This window comes from Rattus rattus, chromosome 16 (assembly GCF_011064425.1).
Source record: "Rattus rattus isolate New Zealand chromosome 16, Rrattus_CSIRO_v1, whole genome shotgun sequence".
NCBI lineage: Eukaryota > Metazoa > Chordata > Mammalia > Rodentia > Muridae > Rattus > Rattus rattus.
Genome location: NC_046169.1, coordinates 24,799,562 through 24,821,065, shown reverse-complemented (window position 1 = coordinate 24,821,065; position 21,504 = coordinate 24,799,562). Strand labels below are relative to the sequence as shown.

Here is a 21,504-nt window from a genome sequence, read left to right as displayed (position 1 = left end):
CATCTTCCAGTTTTACCTTTGTCTCTACCATCATCCGGCTAAGATAGCCACAGCCTCCCAGCTGCCCACTCTTTCAGACTTGCCCCTCCTTATAACTTAGTATCCAGAGGACTATTCAAAATGTGGCTGGAAAGATGCCTCAGTGGTTAAGAGCACTGGCTGCTCTTACAGAGAGAGAGGACCAGGGTTCAGTTCCCAGCCTTCACTTGGCATTTACCAACCATCCGGTTTCAGGGAGCTCTGTCGCCCTCTTCTGGCCTCTCTAGGTACTGCAAGCATGTTGCACGCATGCGGGCAAAACCGCTCATGCGTATAAAAAATAGGTAGAAATTAACAAATCTTCAAGTGCTTTAAAACGGTCACCCATCTGCATAAAACCTTTCCCTGTGTCCTCTACACGCCTAGCCTCCAACCACCACAGCCTCCTTCTGGCTTTTCCCCACACTAATCAGGACCTTTGCTTACATTCTTCCTCCAAAATGGAATGTTCTCTTCCAGGGCCCTGCATGGTTACCACCGTCCCAGATTCTGTCCCACAGCCCAACCATCCTCAAGAGCCAGCCACGCACCCCAACCGCACTCCGTCACGCTCGCCCGCTACCTTTATTCCCTTTGTAGGGGTGGACGCAATCCTATTGTTGTTGTCTTCTGTCTTCTCTGGTAAAAAGGAGATGGGTGGGGGTTGGGTGGGGGAAGGGAGAGAGGAAAAAGAGGAAGCATACACCACCAGTGTTTGTTGACTGAATAAGTGAACGAAAGAAGACTTTGTACACAGTTCCCTGAGCCACATGGGCACACCACTGGTCAGGGTGAACCAAGTCACACCACCCAAGCTCTGAGGACAGTGGTTGTTACCTGAGCCTCTTCCTTTACTAATGAGGAACTGGTGAGGCTTGCCCTCTGTGTCCCTCCTTCAGGGCACCGTTGTCCTCTGTGAGTGTGGTCGCTGACATTTCCGTGAGGCCAGATCTGTACTTTTGTATGTGGCTGTCCTGCCAGGTGTGGCATGTGGCACCCAGTAGGAACTGCTGCTTCAGGGGAAACACCCTATTCCTGATTCCTAGTCAGCTGGGGGCATCAGGCCCAAGGCTCGAAGTTGACTCATCCTGCGAGACTCACAGCACTGAACTGGAACAGAGCAGCTCTGGTCTCCGCAGTTGAGCTTTCTCCACACTCCCGCCTAGGCTAAAGCCCCGACCGCTTCCCCACCATGCAAAATTCTCTTCGCTGTGCCTAGATGATGGCTCTGGGGCAGTCACCCACCCCGCAGAGGAGTCTCACTTACTTCTTCTCAGACTGGACAATGGAGAAACTGCAGGAGGCAGAGGCTGAGACAGGCTATTGTTAAGTCCCAGAGAAGCCATATTATAACGATGCTAATGGGGGTCAAAACAAAAGGAGAAAAATCCGCCCACTTCCCTAGGTCTGGGTCTAGCTTCACAGATGTCTAATGCACACAGAGGGTTACGTGGTGGGAATTACAATGTAGACAGAGATCTGTTTCCTTGGCTAATTATTTCCACTGTCTCCACAAAAGCAAACTGGTCTCTGGGAGATTTATTCACACAGAAATTACTGCAGAGGGGAAGCCGAGGGCTGTCAAAGATCTAGTGTGCTCCTTGTTTATCTGGCTTCTTTGCAAAACGGATCCTGGTTTTATTTGTTGATGGGGAGGGGTAGGTCTGAAGCGTTGTGGCTCTCCTGTGCAGGGCAGACGATAACTTTCTGTTGTTTCTTTGTTTCCAGTTGTTTCTTTGTTTCCACAAAGTGGGCCCCTGGGGGATCGAACTCAAATTGTCAGGCTGATGGCAAGCCTTTTACCTGCTGAGCCATCTCTCCAGCCCACATATGGTTGAGTTTTTAAAGACGACTTGGTATCAGTGGGTGTGACTCTGCTTAGCTTCTCTCTCTCTCTCTCTCTCTCTCTCTCTCTCTCTCTCTCTCTCTCTCTCTCTCTCTCTCTGCCTGACTCCTCCAGTTGGTACCTGGGTCACCAGAGACACAAGTCACCCTGAAGCTGAGTCTTGTAACCAAGGGGATGGATTCTCCACCACTCTGACTGTGTCACACACTGTGGTTTCTGTCCCAGTTTTTAGAACTCATGCAGATGCAAAGTTAAGTCACGGAGTCGCCTACTCTGGCATTTGGCAGCTCAAGGCCACTTCTCTTCCAGAGAGGAACAAGGCCGCTGGCGACGCAGGTCTATCCTACTGTTATGTTCTTTGTCTTCCTGCACGGAGGGCCAAGGCTGAAATTGAATATTTGCTTTCTGGAGCAGATGAGGCAGGTGCAGTGCCCAGGGTCAGTCCCCAAGTGGCCCAGTACATGTGAACCCCTTACCATTTGTGCCCCCTAACGAAACAGAGGTGACAGAGGGCCCGCTTTCCTAAGTCGAGAATATGGCCGACAGTGACAGTGTGAGCTGGCCTTGAGGGTAGGATTAGAAGAAAAGAAGCCTGAGTTCTACCTCACAGCTCAGGGCGTACCCACCCCATCTGGCTGATGGGTGAGCATCTCAGCGCATGCATCTACACGGGAATGGGGCTTAGGCTAACACCTGGGGGCGAGCACTGCCTCACGGTGAGGAATCCTGGGCGTCTGTGTTTGTTTGCTTCTCCGAGACTGGAAAGAGCGCTGTGCAGGAATGCAAGACACTGGGAAATGGCAGAAACAGCCAGGGTGGATTCCCTGTGGTCTGTGGGCACAGAGCATCTTGAGAAATCCACGCTGGCTGGGGCATTTTCTGGATGTTCCTCTCTCGGTGATGGTGAGGAAGAGCCACCCTGACTTCCTCTCTTCCTTTCTGTTTCAAAATAGTGAATTGTGAGCGGACGCCCACTTTATTACTTTATTCGGTTGGTTGGGTTTGATATTTGGTCTCACTTAAGGGCCCAGGCTGGCCTGGAAGCTCATACTTGCTAGGTAGCCCAGGCTAATCTTAAACTCATAGCAATCCTCCTGCCTCTGCTTTCTGGAGTCCTGGGATCACAGTTCGCGGCTCAGGATTTACATATTCCATTGGGTGTGTGTGTGTGTGTGTGTGTGTGTGTGTGTGTGTGTGTGTGTGATGTGTGATGGGGTTATAGATGGGAAAGGCACCAAGTTTCACGGGTGTCCTGCAGCTACCTCAGAAGGTATTGCTGTATTCAGTGAGAGGATTCCTACCTCCTTGTAGTCATTTTTCTCATCGCTGTGAGCAGACACCTGGCAGAAAGCAACTTAGAGGGAGCAGATTTTATTTTGCCCCACAGTTCAGGGCATACAGTCCACCGGGGTGGTGGGAGCGGCTTGGATCTGAGCGGGGATCTGAGGCTTTGTTGGCCTCTCTAAGGACCAGGACAGAGAGAACAGACAGCGTGCAGGGCTGCTCTACCAACCCCCAAGGCTATTCAAACACTTTGCAGTTTTCCTGACCTGTTCTGGAAGGCATACCCACCCCATGATGTCTTCCTGCCTAGCTCTCTTCCATGGGTCTTCTCAGGTATCCGGGTGAGCCATGGGGCAGTATCCATACAACTGGGGTGATTAACCAGGTGTGCATGCTTGGGAAAAGCCTTTTGCTCTGCTATTCTTCAAGTCAGAATTTAAGGGGCCAGGCCCTCAATCCATTCCACTGGTGACAGCTGAAGCTATGTTGATTCATACACATTTTTACCCGGGAATAGTCGGTCAGGGGGCAAAGCCAGACACTGTGTTCAACCCTCTATTCCTGTGAGTGTCTGGCCAGAGCATGGCCTCCACTTCCCTATAGTCCCGGACCCCATCTGTATAGCAGCCCTCTTATCCAGGGCTCCTCTCTCAGTTGGAGCCTCAGCTGTCCTGAAGAGGCAAAGGGAGAATGAGGGGCAGAGAAAGACACTCTAGGTGACATGACAAGGCGGTATGTGCCCTTGGTGTGCCAACATTGAGAGCCCCTGCAAAGTTAACTCTGCATATTTAACAAGACGTTGCCATGTAGACCCATGGTCCCCTCCTGCAGCCCTACAAGGAGCACAGGGAGGGCTGTGAGAGCCACTTGGGAAATGAGAGATAAAGTTTGCTGGGACTGTGTCTTGGCCAAGAAATTTTGAACTGGGAGTTGAAGCCAGGCTTTAGACCCATGGGGAAGGTGGAGATCTGCTTACCAGAAGCATATGGGCATGGTGCTGCCTCTGACCGTGCACTCACTGTCCAGCCACATGCAGCAAGCTTCCGAGTATAGTGTGAGCGTTCTTCTGCCCTGCACACTGCAGAGATGACGGTCTGCTGGCCTCTATCACCCCGAGGGAGGGAAAGAATCTTGCCCCGAGGTCTGAGCTTTGACACTGGGTGACTAAGGTCAGCTCCGGGCGGAGCTTTGGTCACACCAGTTCCATCCCACAGGAGGACATTAGCTGCTACGTGGACCCAGGGGTGCACTCGGGACAAAGTGAGCAGAAAGGGCTGCTGGGACAGGCAGGGGAATGAGCTGGTAACTTAATTCAACTGTGAAGTGCGTGAATGGCCTTGAGGGTTATAGATTAGCCCTGCGTGCTGTCTGCTCTCCTCCAGATAGGATTGGCTTGTTTGCTTAGCTACAGAATGGAAACTTACACGGGGTTGACCCCTGGGATAATTTTCTTTTTTTAAGAATGCAGAGCAGGATGGGACTGGCGAGTGGGCTCCCATGGGCCTCCCTGCAGCTTTGCTGAATAAGGTTCCTGGGCCTCCCACATGATGGGCCACGCAGACCGATACATCCAGCTGGGGTGAGATCACATGTCAGCAAAGGCACTTAGTTTAGGTCATGGGAGGACAGACGTCGACCTGTTACCTATAAAGCCTGCTTATTTGGTGGGGGTTCCTGAGGAAGGATGTGGCTCAGTGAAGAGCAGTATCTCTGAAGGGGTGGTGGCTGGCAGACCTGGGTCCTCCTTCCCCTCCCCCAGAGTTCATTTCTGCCCAGCCCATTCTGCTGGTGGCAATGCTGGCTGTTCTCTCTGCGGGTCCTAGACACTGAGGCTGCAGACTGGAGAAGGACTGCCCACCTCTCTGCTATGAATGCATGGCCTCTGGGAGAGTTAGATGGGCCGGTGGTAAGCAGGCCTGGCTGTCCTTGAGGCTCCTCAGATGGACAGGGCGGGGTCCCGCTGGACTCCATGTCAGCCAACACTCAGATCTGCAGTTTGTCCCACATGATCATAGGTTGTGGAGCCAGCTTCTTTTTATAGTTCTGCTAAAAGACTGCTGAGAAACAGCCCCTGTTTGAGGGTGGGGCTGGCCCTCTCTGTGTCTTCCACGGCAGCAGTCCCAGGTGTCATCGTTACTACAGGTCTGACTTTTCCTCCTGCTCAGGGCGAACGATGGAGAAGAAGGGAGAAAGAAGGGAAGAAGACAGACCAGCTCTAAGGGGCTAGTGAGGGCTGAGGAGGGAACCCGGGAGCTTGCTAAGAGGAAGCGCTTAGTTAGTTCCATTGTCAGTGGTCAAATCCCTTGGTCTCTGGCCTCAGTTTCCCTCATCGGGTGGGGCCTTTGGTGCTATTTGAGCAGAGGGCTGTGGGATTGCTCAGCAAGTACCAGTAGCAGGACTCAGACTGTGTGGCTGGCTTCCCAGAGGGAGTAGGTCATGGCGGTCCTGATGCCAGATGTGACCTGGTGCCTGCTCTGAGCTGCCCTCTTGTCTCGTCCCCCCCTACCTTGTCTCTCTTCCTTCAGGAGGTGTGCAGTGCCCACGTTTGCCTCATGTTGATAAACTTGTCTCCTGGAATGCCTGCCTCCCTCTTGTTTTAGCGAGGTCAGCCCATCTTCCCAGAACAGAGTGCTCATAGTATAATGTTCTGGTCTGTACCAAGTCTACGCCAAATGACCATTTGATCGGAAGCGGTCCTCCTGTGGGGGCAGTTAACAAGGCTGTGAGAGTCTCTGGCTATCCGTCACTGGCATGACGACTGGGGCGTTAAGGTGGCTGCAGGGATGGAGTGGGAAAGCTGATCCAAGGACTAACATCATGGGGATTTCCTTGCTAGAATGGGAGCAGGACAAAGAATCAAGCCACCTGGCTCAATTGGCCATCCTATGGTAGCATTAGTCAGGGGGTCCCAGGGGCACCCAGAGGCAAGATCTGCAATTGGAGTCTGGAGGTGAGGTGGATGCTGTTACCAGGCACAGATGTGGGCCCTCATGCTGAATAGTAGGGTGACTCCTTGGAGCTCCCTGGGTGGTCAAGGAAATGGCCTCCGCTCTACCTCAGCTGGCTTTGTCCCCGTGGAGCTGAGCAAAAGTGTTCCATTTATAGAGTGCCAGGAAACGGGTTGGAGACATGAGGTTCCGGAATCGTGTGCAGGAAGCTGGGGATTTGGCATGTCCCAGCCAGAACAATGGGCTTGCTGCCCACTGGTGGCTCTTAGCACATGTCCCCATCTTCCCGATGGAAATCACCATTATCATCTGCCCGGGCTCCAACAAGACATCCCCTGTGGCAGCTGTACCTAGGAGGTACCGTTAGCTTGTGTCCTTGGACGTTTCCAGGATGGTCGTTTTTCACTTCTTGGCCACACTGACATCTTTCCCCTCATTTCCTTCCACTTGTGAGTCTGGACAGGAAGCTCTCTGACATCTAAATGGCGGGGGCCAGAGGGAAGAATTATATCACGCAGCAGGGTAGGGCTGTGAGACACCTGCCCTTGAGGGCAGCCCAGGACACGGGCTACACCATATGGGCTGCACCTTGCCGTAGCATGCAGAAGGCTGGAGGTTGGTGCTGTCCACCCAATGGTCATTTCCCCATGATAATATCATGGCTATGTTCTATTAGATCTGGGTGATGGTCCCTATGTCATTTCTCCTTTTCTGGCTGCTCTCCGTGGGATTGCACTTGCTCTGCCAGAGGTAGGTGGCAGAAGCTGATAGAGCTCAGGGAACCCAAAGGTCTTGCCCTTTTACTTGCCTGAGTCTATGTGGGCATTCCACTGTCTGGGCCATTGCCAGCGGTAAGTGTTTTTCTTGGATGTGTTTCTTTGTTCGGGCTGTTTAATTCAGCTAAAGTGCTCTGCTGAGCAGGGAAATAGGCCTCTCAAGTAAAAGCCTTTTCACAGAGCACCATAGTGCTTTGGAAAAGACCCAAAGTGGCCCCGCCCCCCCGGCCCCCGGGAGTGACAGGTGACATCCCAGAAGCAATCAGCCATAACCCCATAGTAACCCCGTAAATAGGGCTGTTTTTCTGAACTTCAGGGATCGTGAAGTGAATAAATAGAGCCTCTCCTTTTCCCAGGGTCATGGAACCCAGACCCACCCCACAGTGGGAGGCAAGTGTCTGTGTGCAGTGCACAGGGGGTCTCGCCAATGCACTTGGTATTGGGGAGTGAGGCACAGGTCACAAGTAGGAAGGAGTTCAGTTTTCAACGTATTTCTTTCTCTATTCATTAAATCTGTCATTTGACAATTTTGCACATGCATACTGACCACTCTGACGCCCTTACCTACTCCCAGACCCCTACCCTCCCAGGCTACGGCAATATCACCAACAAATCTTTCTCGCTTTTGTACCTATTTGTTTTGTGACCCGCTGAGTTTAAACTGTGACCGCTGGTTTGTTGAAGCCTAGTGGGTTTGGTGACTCCCCCCACCCCCCGCCCCCACGTCCAGAGTCTGCCAATAGCCAATAGTTCAGCAGGAAGAGGTAAGATTCCCCCGAGTTCCCCTCCCATCCCTGCCTGATTGTAGACCAGGGCTGCTCTGTGCTGTCCCTGTGCAGATGACTATAGTTGGGAATTCATGATTCCACAATGACTGTCAGAGCTTGAAAGGGCCGTTTCACGGCTGTATCTTATCTTTTGGCTCCTCCATGCATTCTGCCTCTCTTCTGCTATGTTACCTGAGCCCCACATCCAAGGATGTGATATAAATATCTTTCTATTTTTTTCTTAAAAGATCTATTTATTGTATATACATAGTACACTGTCGCTGTCTTCAGACACACCAGAAGAGGGCATCGGATCCCATTACAGATGGCTGCGAGCCACCATGTGGTTGCTGGGATTTGAACTCAGGACCTCTGGAAGAGCAGTCAGTGCTCGTAACCGCTGAGCCATCTCTCCAGCCCCGTGATGCCAATCTCTTGCGAAGGACTGGTCCCTCAGCTTCAACTTACTCTTTGCACAGCTATGAGTCTCTGTGTTCACCACCATTCATGAACCCAGGTTCCGGGGCCATACAACTACACCTAGGTTTAGTTTTGCTGGAAACGTCACAACGTTCTGCTTGTTCACGGACACCACCAGATGTGCCAGTTTGTGCTGGTCTGTGCCGCTTCAGTTTCCTACAAGCTTGGTGCTTTTGCACACGGATCTCTGTGCACTCTTAATTCCTTCTGACCTTCACCAGGACAGCCCGCCTTTGTCTTGACCAGCAGGTCTCAGGGCTACTTCTTCTGCACCCCCCAAAGCATGTGACCATAAACCCAGAGGAACAGAATTCCTGGGGCACGGGAACCAAAAACCACACATATTTAAAGTCTGTTGTATCTGGGCTGCAGACAACCAGAAGACAAGGAATGTGCCTCTTACCCAGAATCCCCTAGTCTTGTTTTCAACCATCCCCACCTCCAATTCCCCACATTCATCCTAAAGTGGCCCACAACCTCTCCACTGCTGATGCAATCGATTTCCTAGAACATTCTGGGATTGGACTGCTGCACTCCGGCAGGGTATTGCTTTGTTAAGCTACCTGCTGCCCGTTTAGTCATTTGCCTGTCAGGTGAGACCCCACTGTAAGTCTGTGGTTTTCCAGTTGGTGTTCCTCAGGCTGTGCTGCCTGGTGGGCAGCTCTTTCCCAGCCCACTGTCAACTGCTAACTGGGCATTTGGTCATCACTGTGTTGAGAACAGGTAGAGCCCCCTGTGGGGTCTCCAGGCCATGCCCTCTGGGTAGCTACTTTTCTGATTCTCCATATCAGAGACTCAGCTGAAATCTTCGCATGTCTAACCTCCATTTGCACCACCTGCGTTTGTCTCTGCTATAAATGGGGTGTCGGTTAGCATTCTTTCCAGCAACCTCCCTGCTACCCTCTACGTGCTCCTGCCCATCAGGGCTTTCCACCACCATCCTGATGTTTGGGCTTCTGGGAATGAGATTCTCAAACTGCCCAGCTAGGCTGGGTAACTGCTCTGTGATACATCCGCTTAGACACTATCATAAATAGCTTCTTCACTGGTCCCTATCCCACTTCTGACCTGTCAAGACTTCATTTGATTTCTGGGGGTGAGTGTGTGTGTGTGTGTGTGTGTGTGTGTGTGTGTGATGTGTGAGTGTGCATGAATATGAGTGTGTATGTGTGTATATATAAGTGTGTATATATGATATGTGTGAGTATGTATATGAGTGTATGAGTGTGTGTGAGTGTGTCTGTGGGTGTGGGTGTGGGTATATGTGTATGAGTGTGTGTGTATATGAGTGTGTGAGTGTGTAAATGTTTGTGTTATGTGAGTGTATGCATGTGTGTATGAGTGTTTATGTCTGTTTGAGTGTGTGAGTATGTATGTGTGAATATGAGTGTATTTGTGTGTGAATATGTGTATGTGTGTATGTGAATGTGTGTGAGTGTATATGAGTGTTGTGTGAGTGTGTATATGTGTGTATATATGTGTGTGTGCAAGCGCATATATGTATATATTAGTGAGTATATGAGTATGTGAGTATGTGTGTGTATGTGCAAGTGTGTGTATGTGTGTATGAGTGTGTATGTGTGCATGTATATGAGTGTGTATATGAATGTGGGTGGGTGAATGTGAGTTTATATGTGTATATGAGTATGTGTATGTGTGTGTATATAAGAGTGTGAGTGTGTGTGAGTATGTATGAGTGTGTGTGCATGCGTGAGTGTCAGTGTGTGTGTAATTAACTTGTGGAGGAAGTAACTGGAGTCTTAGAAGCTGAAGGATGCAAGGCGTGCTCATCTGGGCCTTACCTGGGCTTCTCTGGCTCCGCCTGGCTCGTTCCCCGAGTCCCTGTGCTACCGCACAGAGCTGCAGCTTGAATACTAGCCAGGCTTTAAGACCTCCTTCTTCCCACTGAAGTGTAAATGTTGTCTGGCATAGACTCACGGATTCCCTCCCTGTGGACATCAGCTAGTTCTGAATGTTTTGTGGCTATTAGGCAAATTTGTTTCAGTAGTTATGGAAGCCTCACCTATGTGAGACATTCCCTGGAAGGGCTGGTCCTATCCGCTAGTCCCTTGTTAATTAATGAATGACATTCTGCCTTTCGCCTGTGTCTGTAAGGACGTCTCCCTGCACCTTTTAAACTGTTTTGCCTTCACCGGGGAGAAGATCTCAGGGGCAAGTGTCTATTTTCTTAAACAGTGTATGCGTGTGTCCGCGCACGTGTACTTGGGGCCCCAGGAAATCGGGATTGAGCTGTAATGTTTACAAGCTTATAAAACAGAGTAGCAGATGGGGACATAAGAAGCAAGGACAAAGCTGGGAGGTAGCTGAGTAGCTGGGAAGGAGCTTGCTGAGCAAGGAGGAGAAGGAGTTCAATTCCCAGCCCCACTTTAAAAAGCCAGGCACGGTGGTGACAGCTACCTGTCACTCCATCCGAAACAGGCAGGTCCCTGATGCACTCTGCCCAGACAGCCTAGCCTTCTCTGTGAGCTCCAGGCGAATGGGAGTCCTTATCTCAGAGAAATGAGGTAAACAACAGCTGAGGAATGATACCCAAGGCTAGCCCCTGGTCTCTATATGTATCCACACGGGTGCACTCATACGAACACCCAAGCATGCACATGCACACAGCAGTGCATAGATACATGTACACGCATCTGTGCACACGCATGCGCACACACACACTACACAGAAACAGGCACCACTATAGCTTCATTGAATATTTGATTTCTCTTCAAAGTACACCAGCTACTTCTTTTTTTTTTTTTTGGGAAGCAGCACTTCCATATGGCATATTTCAGGGTGCTCAGTTGCCGAGATCCACCGTCAACAGTCACAGAATCAGCTGTCCTAGAGATAGGGATTTCACAGCCTTGTAAGCCCGCACTATCTTTCCATGGACAGGAGGGACCAGTCAAACCCCAGAAGCTTGTTAACCACTCAGCCGAACGGAATGGATGAGCCCCGGGCCAGGGAAGGAGCACAGGAAGATTCATAGCTCTTGAGAAATGACCCTTGAGATTGACTCCAGACTTTCACATGCATGCATGCACACGTATGCACACACGCACACACAGGGAGACAGGGGTGGGGAGGAGCGAGGGAGAGAAAACCCAACACAGTCTGAGTGACAGGCTCAGGTCTAACGAAGAGCGTCTTCGAGATGCTCGACACAGCAGAATGCAGGGGCGGGAAGGACGCGGACGACAAGGTGGAGAGGCCAGGGTGGGCAGAGCAGGTGTGGTGTGTGGTCCAAGCTCCACCATCTCGCCTTGTATCGCAGCAGAGCGATGGCAGAGGGAGGACTGTGTGCACAGTTCTCGGACAAAGGCCTCTGAGACGGAAACAGCCCAGCCATTCAGCCAGCAGGCAGCCTTTGTGCAAATAGGCTGTGGGTCTGTCGGGGTGCTGGGCTTTAATCGGGCAGGAGCTGAGCACAGTCCCATCCTGTGGGTCTGACCTACACCTGACTCTGTCCCTTAGGAGACTGGATTTTGTGTCTGTGAGGATGAAGGAGCAGGTCAGAGTGTGCAGAAGATGAGTACTGAGCCCATGTCACTAAGGTCTATTGGAGTCACCTGAGGAGACAGGTGACCCCCCCCAGCACCCCCTCCTTATTCCACCTTCCAATCTAATACTCAAGTCACCTCCCCGTCCTTCTATGGCTCTGTAGATGTTAGGGACAGATCACAGCGCATGGCTGGGTTCCCCCAGGGAGGGAGACCACAGAGAGCAGGATGACTGTCCAGTTTGGAGCTGGTAATGGGTGCTGTGTAGAAGGCGGTTGTAGAAAAATATGTAAAATCCCGACCTGGGGTTTCTACCCTGCCTTTAGCTATTAAGGTCTCAGACGAAAGACACACTCACAGCCTTTATATTTATGATTAATTCTAAACAGCCCAATAGCTGGGCAGCTGCCTACCCTCCATGCTACTTCCCCATTGATAACTCCGAGTTACTACTTAGTATTTAGTGTGCTCCATCTGGGCTGCTCTTAACTCCAACTGGGAAGCCCTCAGGGCGACGTTCTCTTGACCTTTAACCCTTGGCAGCCTCTCCTTCCTCCTCTGCTTCTCTCCTTCCACTCTGACCCCAAGACCAGGAAACCCAAATCTCGCCTGCTTCTCTTCTTCCCAGCTATTGGCTGTTGGCGTCTTTATTTACCGATCCCAATTAACTGGCGGCAGGGTCCCTTAGCTGGCATCAACAGGAGGACTCTCTTGCCTCTGGGGCAACCAGCGTGGCTGGGCCCAAATTATCATTAGAATGCAAGCCACATTGTGCCCACCCACTGCAGGGCACGGTGGTTGTGAGGGTGGGGCCGGCTCTGGGGAGTTGAAACCTTGGGAAAGGAGAGTGTGTAGACATGAGAGGGAGGGAAATACAACAGTGGATGACACCCCTGGGGTGTCTGGAGCTTCCGGTGAGGATGAGTTATGAAGGAGGGCTAGAAGGGTTAGGTCTCCCAGGCAGCTGCAGCAGGGCGGACAAGCTCAGAAGGTGTATGTGCACGGTGGGGGGGGGGTGCGAGCATGTGTGCGTGTGTGATGGGGGAATGAGATGGTGGGACGCATAGGTGGATGGATAGACAAGCAAATGAGTGGTAGAAAGGTGGAGTGGACGGGCAGGTGGATAGGTGGGTTGATGGTCACATGGGGGTGGTAGGTAGGTAGATGGGACTGGTGGACAGGTCTGCTCAGCTAGAGTAGAAGACGGTGCTGCAAAGGGAGGGTGTCCTTCCTCCCTTGGGCACCGATGTTACATCTTTCCCACGAGGGTCTAAGGTGTGCAAGATAGGACTGGGTTTGTGCTGTAAAGACAAAGGAGGAGGGTGGGTGGCAAGAGAGCGAGAGTGGCTGTGGAGGCTAGTGGTCAGCGACCTCAGCAGCTGGACCGGGGTGGCCACGTGGCAGCTGTACTCTGCTGCAGTAGAGTGCGCATGACCACAGGAAGTATTTGCGTAGACTGGTCCCACCCGTGTAGGTCAGTGAGAAGGAACTTGATCCGTATGAAAGGAGGTGGAGCCATTGTAAAACGGGATGGGGATGTGGATGTGTAAGGAGGCGGCGGATCTAAGAGAGAGGGGGTGGGGCCAGGGTAGAGAATGCTTCCTGTCACCAGAGGCCTCTTCAGAGGGCTCTACCAGTGGCAGGACCCCTTCCTGTGTCCCAGACCAGAATACAGATCTGACCTGCTCAGGACAGTGGAAGGTCAGTTTGGGTCCAGAGGAGAGCTCAAGGACAGGTTTCCTGGTTCATTAGAGACACAGCCTCTCCTAGCCCAGCTGTCACCAGAGTTAAATGCCTAACTTCCGGCTCAGTGTCATCTCACCCTCCACGGGCTCCTGAGCATGCTCTGCCTCCCCCTACGTCTCCATCACCGAGGAGACAGCAGCTGTTTAATGCCAAGTGTGGCTCCAGGCATGGAGGACTCTGTGTTAGACCTTCCCCTGAGAGCCTGGTAGCTGTGTGGGGCAGAGGGATGATCTGAAACCCTCTCTCTTCTGTTCTGAGGCAAGTGGCTGGAAATCCAAGTTCCCATGCCTCTCCACAAAACTCCTTTACCCCCTCCTCTTCTTCCTCCTCCCCCTCTTCCTCCTCCTCCCCTCCCTCTTCTTCCTCTTCCTCTTTCTTCTCCTCTCCCTCCTCTTCCTCCTACTTTTCCTTTTGCTCCTTCTCTTCCTCTTCCTCTTCTTCCTTCTCTTCTTCCTCCTCCTCCTTCTTTCGAAACTCAAAAGCACCATGCAATTGCCTCACTCCTCCGTGCAGGCTGTTTGTGAGCTGATAAGAGACTTGGAAGTCAGGGGTTGGGGATTTAGCTCAGTGGTAGAGCGCTTGCCTAGGAAGCGCAAGGCCCTGGGTTCGATCCCCAGCTCCGGAAAAAAAGAACCAAAAAAAAAAAAAAGAGAGACTTGGATGTCTGCAGGTGCCGATCTTGGGAAGCCCTGGAGGGACATGGTTTAGTAAATCCTAAACCATGCTGAAGGAATGGGTCTGTCTCGAGACCCCAAAGGCCCACACTGGCCACAAACATTTGAAACCTGAATTCTGTGTTAGTCGGACATCATTTTTTAGGACCTCTGGACCACAGGTCAGCGGTGGTGTTTCCCTCTGACCCTGGTGCATGCCCCGTGGCAGTGGCCCCATGGCAGTGATGATGTGTTAGAGCCATGGGAAGCTGCATTTGAAGAAACGATGTGCATCAAGAGGTGAGGGTGGCCCTTCCGTAGGACTGAGGCCCATCCGTAACCTGTTGCTATGGAGAAATGAATGCTAGCTCAAAGTATGAGGTCATATGTACACTCTGGTTGGTCTGGAAGCTGGACAGAGCAGATATCTAAGAGTGCATGGTCTATGGGGTCCTTGGCTCCTTGGTGGGGAAATCTTCCTACTCCTCTGATTGGAACCAGCCAGACAGGATGAGAAAGCCAAAAGTCAGGCCGCAAACACATAGAGGGTGAGCTTGGAAAATCGTGGCACAGGCAGGGTGTTGCCTGGCTTGGCTTTTCCCTTCAACCCTCAGGATGGTCCACCCCACTGTCCTGCCCTCAAACCCTGTGATAGGAATCCACCCAACGGTTCCTTCCTGATGCTGACCCAGAGGGTCCACTGGTCTTCCACACTAGGTCTTTCCAGGGCTATGAAGGGCTATCCGAAGATTCTCTGAAACCAGAGAACATCAGGCCCCTGTCTCGTGGGACCCTTCACCAGGGTTGGGCCTGGGTTGCTGGGAAGAGGTTGGTAGGAGGTAAAGAAGCAGCAGAGGTAGCTTGGGGCCTTGGCCCAGCTCTGCCTGTGTCTGGCTCTATGCTGGGGATGTGACTGTTTTGGTCTTCGATGCCGCCTTGCTGAGGGGTCGGGATTAAGAATCATGGTGCCATCTGCCTTCTGCTTGGGGACAGTGTCTCTCAATTCCTTTATCAGTAAAATCACACATTAAGACACAAAGCAAACACGGATCCGAACAAGGGGTGTCAAGGGACCTTCTCAGATATATCCCGTCCCCTTTCATGTTCAGAAGCCTACACTCCGCTATAAACAGCAGGTGCTGAGTAATTGGCTGGTTAATCCCATCTGGAAGCTCATTCCAGAGGTGGAGGGAGCCCGAGGAATCATGGGAGCTATTCTGCAGTCCCGGAAGCCCTGGACAGCACAGCAGGTGTCTGGGGAAACAATCAGGCTTGTGTGGGATGGTACTGGGGTTTCTCTGCTAGTACCTTCCTAGAGACCCTGCCAGGCCCTTCCGGATGCCCAGCGCCCTGCCGACCTTCAGAAATGGTTTTTCTCTCCAGCCCAGGAAACTGGGAGTTAGATGAGCTGCTGGCCTCCCACGGTCCTCGGCAAGTGGAACGTGGGCTGTGCGAGGTGACTCACCTATTCATTGGCAGAGCCGAATTCCCATATGTTAAAATCTCTCTGGAAACTTCAAAGCTGCCTTTCTTTATTCCTGTATTTCTTCTTCTTCTTCTTTTTTTTCCAACTCCATTTTCCCAGCCAAAGAGCTGTGTCTGGGTTAGAGCCGGAGGACCAGCTGGGTAGGGAATTCCTGGTTGGGCCTGTGACCTTGGCCCTGGACCCAAGACAATCTAGTCTGTCCACCCCTTATGGACCACACACACTTGGCCTTTCTGCACACTGGCCAGCTGCACTTTTTCTTTGAAGGATGTTTTAACTCTGGTCTCAGGGGGGCGGAAGGGACAGCAGTAAGCCACCCAGGAGCAGACGACCTTCTGGTCTCTCTTCATGTCTCTTGTGGCACGGAGGGCTGGGGCTGATGTCCTTTGGTCACTGCTTGCTTTAAATACTTCTAAGGGACGTGGGTAAGACAGAGATGGACCTCTTAGACATTTCTGTGCAATTTGACAACTGAGGAGACATCCAACACAGGGCTTCTGTCCCAGTAGAGACGCATGCACCTGGCCTAGCTGTCACCTGGGTTGTCATCCCTCCTAACTTCCGGCTCAGTGTCATCTCACCCTCCACGGGCTCCTGAGCATGCTCTGCCTCCCCCTACGTCTCCATCACTGAGGAAACAGCAGCTGTTTATGCCAAGTGTGGATCCAGGCATGGAGGACTCTGTGTTAGACCTTCTCCTGAGAGCCTGGTAGCTGTGTGGTACCTGGGCAGAGAGGAAACCCTCTCTGTTCCGTTGTGAGGCAAGTGGCTAGAAGTCCAAGTTCCCATGCCTCTCCACAGAGTTCCTCCTTCTTTATATGCGGAAACTCAAAGGCAGCATGGGATTGCCTCACTCATCCGTGCAAGCTGTTTATAAGCTGATAAGAGACCTGGAAGCCTGCAGGTGTCCGTCTTGGGAGGCCCTGGGGAGGTGTGGCTCAGAATGAGTTCTTGCCGGTCACTTGGCTTCTCCAGCTTTGTCCCAGGTACCCTGGATGTTCAGGATGTGAGAGGTCTTTGAGGAATGGTGCTGGGGGGATGGTTCTATGGTTTAGAGTGTGTACCGTCCCTGCAGCAGACCCAAGTTCGGGTCCCAGCACCCACTTCAGGTGGCTTACAGCTCCTTTAATTAGCTCCAGGGGTATCTAGTGCCCACTTCTGACCTCTACAGGCATTGCACTCTCATGCATGTATACATAGGCGTGTGTGTGTGTGTGTGTGTGTGTGTGTGTGTGTGTGTGTGTGATTTTGCCACAGGGGTCCTGGGATTACAGATGTGCATCACTCCATCCAGTTTTTGATTTGAGTTTAGGAGTGCTTTTACTGGTTGAGCCCCAGCGTGCGCTCGGCCTGGGCCATGCGCTTGGGCTGGGGGCGGGGCAGGGCAGGGCAGCTGGTCCCACTCCAGGACCTGCCCTTGGCCTTTCCTGCTGTGACACGGAAGTAATTTCATTTCCTTTCATTTCAGACTCAAAAGCAGTACATCGATGCCACCAATGAGAGCAACCGCCTCTTCCTGTATTGTGCCTTCCTTAACTTCAGGTACTGTCCGTGTGGGGGCTACCAGGTGGACAAAAGCAGGAAGTGGGGGAAGACAGCAAGGTGTCCACCCCAGGCCAGGCTCACATCCCACCAGGCAGGGTGTTAGTCACCTGCTTATGAAGCCAATGTGTTTGCATGACCATGCATGAGGCAAGACCTGATTGGATATGACTAGAGGTTGTGTGGATTTAAAAGTCATTTAACGTCCTTAGACTCGGTTCATCAGGGGTACCAGGAGGCCGCAAGGAATACTTTCCCCTCTGCCTTCTATCGTGAGGGGCTTAAGGGAGGGCTAGGACTTGGGACTTTGGGAATGGCATTCAGCGGTTTGCAAATCAAAATCTGTTGGGGCCAGCAAGATGGCTCAGTGGGTAAGGCTGTCTGCTGCCCAGTCTCATAACACAACTTTGATGCTCACACAATGGAAGGAAAGAAGAAACTCTTCTGGCTACCATATGCAAAATCCAGCATACACGCATCTACTGTTCCCAAAGACATAAACATAATAAAAAAATCTCTCTATTTGATGTTTAGCATTGGAGTCAATGTCCAGAAACAGTTTCCAGAAATGCAAACAGCCCAATAGCCAGAGACCCAAATATCCCCCGGTTAAGTCACGAGGTGACAGTCCCTAAATTGACATTTGCCGAAAGAAGAAATCAAAATGGCTGACAGATGCAGAAAACGAAGCAAAACAAACCAATATCCCAGTCCTCGGGGAAATAGATGCGAATGAGAGAGTAGTGAACCAGATCCCCAAGGCAGTAGGAATGAATGGCTGTTATAACCAAGATGAGATCCATGGGTGGGCAATCTCAGGGCTGATGGGCACAGTGCGAGAAGCTGAGATCAGAGTGGGTGATGAGCTCAAACTGAGCAAGAATGAATTACAGCGACTGCCGAGAGCTGAGGAGAAGGTGGCAGGGAGGGAGGCAGAGCAGAAAGAGCTCAGTGAAAATCAGTTAAGCCAGGTTAGTGACGACGACAGAAAGACCAGAGCCAAGTCTGTTCCAGAAGCCCTAGTGGAGCCATTCAGCAGGTGAACGGCACCGACGGGGACGTATGCCCACACGAGTTCAGTGTAAACATCCCTCACTCACTTCAGCCAAGAACACCGTCACCTGTAGCTTGGGGGAACACCTCATTGACCCCGCTAAGGCAACATGGAGGACCCATGCCAAGACAGAGAGCTTCTGGGGCCGAGGCTGATTTTGTATGACCTTCAAGGAACAAGGGTCAAACGACAAGCAGAGCTGACTAGCAATTACAAATCAGAGGAAGAATCTGTTGGTGTTTATAGAGATGTCAGTAGCGTTCAGGGGAATCCTGGGAAAGCCAGTGTTGAGGGGGTTGTGTTCACAGCCCTGGAATGCAGGCTGTTCCCAGCAGCTGGCTGGGGCACAGGCATTGAACACATTAGTGAAATTTCCCACAGATTCCAATAACACGTGAAGGAGATTGTAGCGACTATTGAGACGCTGGGTACCCAGCGGTCAGGACTCTTGTCTAGAGGATAATTACAAGTCGGCTAACTCTGGCCTCTTCTCAACTCTGTGAAAGATCAAGCCTGTGAGGGAATTCTTGTGTTGCTGACCTTTTTTGACCACCACGGTTCAGTCAGCCACAGGAAGAGAGAAGATTTATGAGTTTCTTTTTGGCTCAGGAGAGATGGCTCTGTCAGTTAAATATTTGTCTTTCCGAAGCAGGAGGATCTGAGTTTGATTCCCTGGAACTCACTAAAAAGCTAGCCATGGGGGAAATGTGCTGCTTGTACTAGTTCTGGGGGTCAGAGGCAGGAGGATGCCTGGGACTGGCTGGCAGCCAGTCTAGCCTAATTGGTGAGCTCTAGGCTAGTGAGAGACACTGCCAAAAAATAAAAGGTGGCTAGTATGTGAGGAATGGCACCCAAGGCTGACCCTCTGGCCTCTGCACACACATGTGTGCTTACGTACACACACATACACACACATGCACATGCACACACTCTCACACATGCACATGCATACTCATACTCAATTCTCTCACACACATGAACACACGTGCATATAGACTCACACACATATACACATTCACACACATTCACACGCACTCATAAACAAACTCACACACATGCACACACACATACTCACATGCATGCACACACTCTTACATATGCATACTCACACTCACACACATACATATAGACTCACACACATGTACACATTCACATACACTCATACACACACAATCACACTCTCTCTTACACACACAAACACACACATGCACATACATATGCTTTCACACACAGTCACACAGTCACACACACACACACACACACACACACACGCATGTATGCATGCACACAGGAACTCCTTTTCACTCCTTGTTACCAAATGAGCTATTTGACTCTTAAAAAAAAAAAGATAAGGGGTTTGGGATTTAGCTCAGTGGTAGAGCGCTTGCCTAGCAAGTGCAAGGCCCTGGGTTCGGTCCCCAGCTCCGAAAAAAAAAAAGATAAAAGACAGCATTCTGGTTAATTCCTGTTGTTGTATGCGATAAAATGCTGACCAAGAGAAACATGGGGGAGGAAAGGATTCATTTGGCTTACATGTTAGAGTTCATCATGAAGGGAAGCCAAGGATAGGGACTGAAACAGGGACCATGAGGAACATTGCTTGCACCCCATGGCTCGCTCAGCTACCTTTCATATACCACCCAGGCCCATCTGAGTAGGGGATGGTGCTATCCACAGTGGGAAGGACCTGCCTACACCAATTAGCAATTAAGGAAATGCCTCACAATGTGGCCACAGGCCAATCTGATGGAGGCAGCTCTCCCCTCTTCCCAGATGCCTCTGGGTTGTATCAAGTTGACAAGTGCAAGTAACTACCACAGACGGCAATGCTGGCCAGACTGTGGAGAAAGAGGGGGTGTGAGTTAGCACAGCCATTGTGGAAACCAGTACAGGGGGCCCTCCAGAAGAGGAACCAGACCCACTGCTATTACACATCCAAAGGAAGTGAAGTCAGCATGTGTGAGAGAGAAGATATTCCCAGCATTGCATACAGTAGTCAAGATATGGTAACAGCCTCCATTGGTAGGCATGCCTTGTAGAATTCTCTTTGGCCCCAGCTCCCAGAGACAGCCCTGCCACCAGCATTCAGCCAGACCACTTTTCAAATGATTACTTATTAGAGATGCAGGAAAACTCAGTTTGATAGCATATTTTTTCTTAGCATTGATAAGTGAACTCAGCTGTGCAATCACATGGCCGAGATCTAGGACAATGCTGTCAACTTCTGAGGCAACCCCACAGTTTGCATCTGGAGGTCAGAGGACAACTGTGGGGAGTCAGTCAGTCTTCTCCTTCCGCCATGCGGGTCCCAGAGATAGAGCTCAGGTCGTCCGGCTTGACAGCGAGCGCCTCTGCCTGCTGAGATATCTCGCTGCTCCCCCTCAGTTCATTTTGAAGGGAGCTGCTTAATTTTCCAAACAGTTGGGAATTTTCTAAAGACCTTCCTGCTGTTGATTTACAATTAAATATTTTATGATCTGAAAAGGTACTTCCTACAGCTCCAGTTTTTAAAAAATGTGCTCAAGGTTGTTTATACAACCCAGAATGTAGTGCTCTTGGGGAACAATGCATTCGTGGTGGGGAATTCTATAAATGTCAACAAGGCCATCTTAAGTGGCCGTTATGCACAGGTCTTTTGCAACTTGGTGGCTATTCTGTCAGCGTGTGCTGCCAATCATACCGGGCCTTCAATTCCCATGGGGTTTGTGTCAGATATTCAACCAGCTATGAACCTGAAATGTTTGGGTTGGGGAGAATTACACCTGTAATGAGCACGCGCAGACTTCTTTCCGGTCATTATTCCTTCTGCAAAGTGACTGTCCACATGCCATTCACACCGAGTTCCATTTTATACGTCATCTGGAGATGAACAGTAAGAGTTTGTAAATGGACTCTGCAAATGTTGGACCGCTTTAAATATGTAAGCTTCTTTGGAGTTTAGTGTTCACGAGGGAGTCCTGGAACCATTTCCAAGAGTGAGGAGGAGAAGCTGGGTCAAAGTCACAGGCCAGAAAGACAGGAAAATAGCAAGATCCAAGCCTGCCTGGACTATGGAGTGAGTTCAAGGCTAGCCCAGGCAGCTCAGTGAGACCTGGCCTCAGAAGAAAAAACGTGAAAGGGGAGATGGGGATGTGGCTTAGTGTGCATGAGGCCCCTGGTTCAGTCTGCGAGCTTAGCGAGAACAGGATTTCAAAAGCGGGGTGGGGTGTGGATTCTCCATCGTGACGGTGGCCTGGGATAACTGCACTTATCTATGCTGCGGGCGTCTTTACCTTGGAAGGTGAATGCTATTCTTAGTCCACACATTTAGACGCCAACTCCTCTGACCTTTTTAAATTTAGTTTTTAATATGTTTAATTAGATGTGTGTGTGTGTGTGCACGCGTGCATGTGAGTGTG

At 51.0% G+C, this 21,504-nt stretch overlaps 1 protein-coding gene across 2 annotated transcripts in view; it reads left to right on the top strand.

The window, feature by feature from the left end:
* The window catches only part of Adgrd1 (adhesion G protein-coupled receptor D1), a 111,073-nt gene that overhangs the window by 55,090 nt on the left and 34,479 nt on the right, over nt 1-21,504 (top strand). For both annotated transcript variants that reach the window (XM_032886901.1, XM_032886900.1), the window contains one exon: nt 16,979-17,052. In XM_032886901.1, coding sequence (XP_032742792.1) covers nt 16,979-17,052 — 74 coding nt within the window. The remainder of the gene's footprint in view (nt 1-16,978; nt 17,053-21,504) is intronic.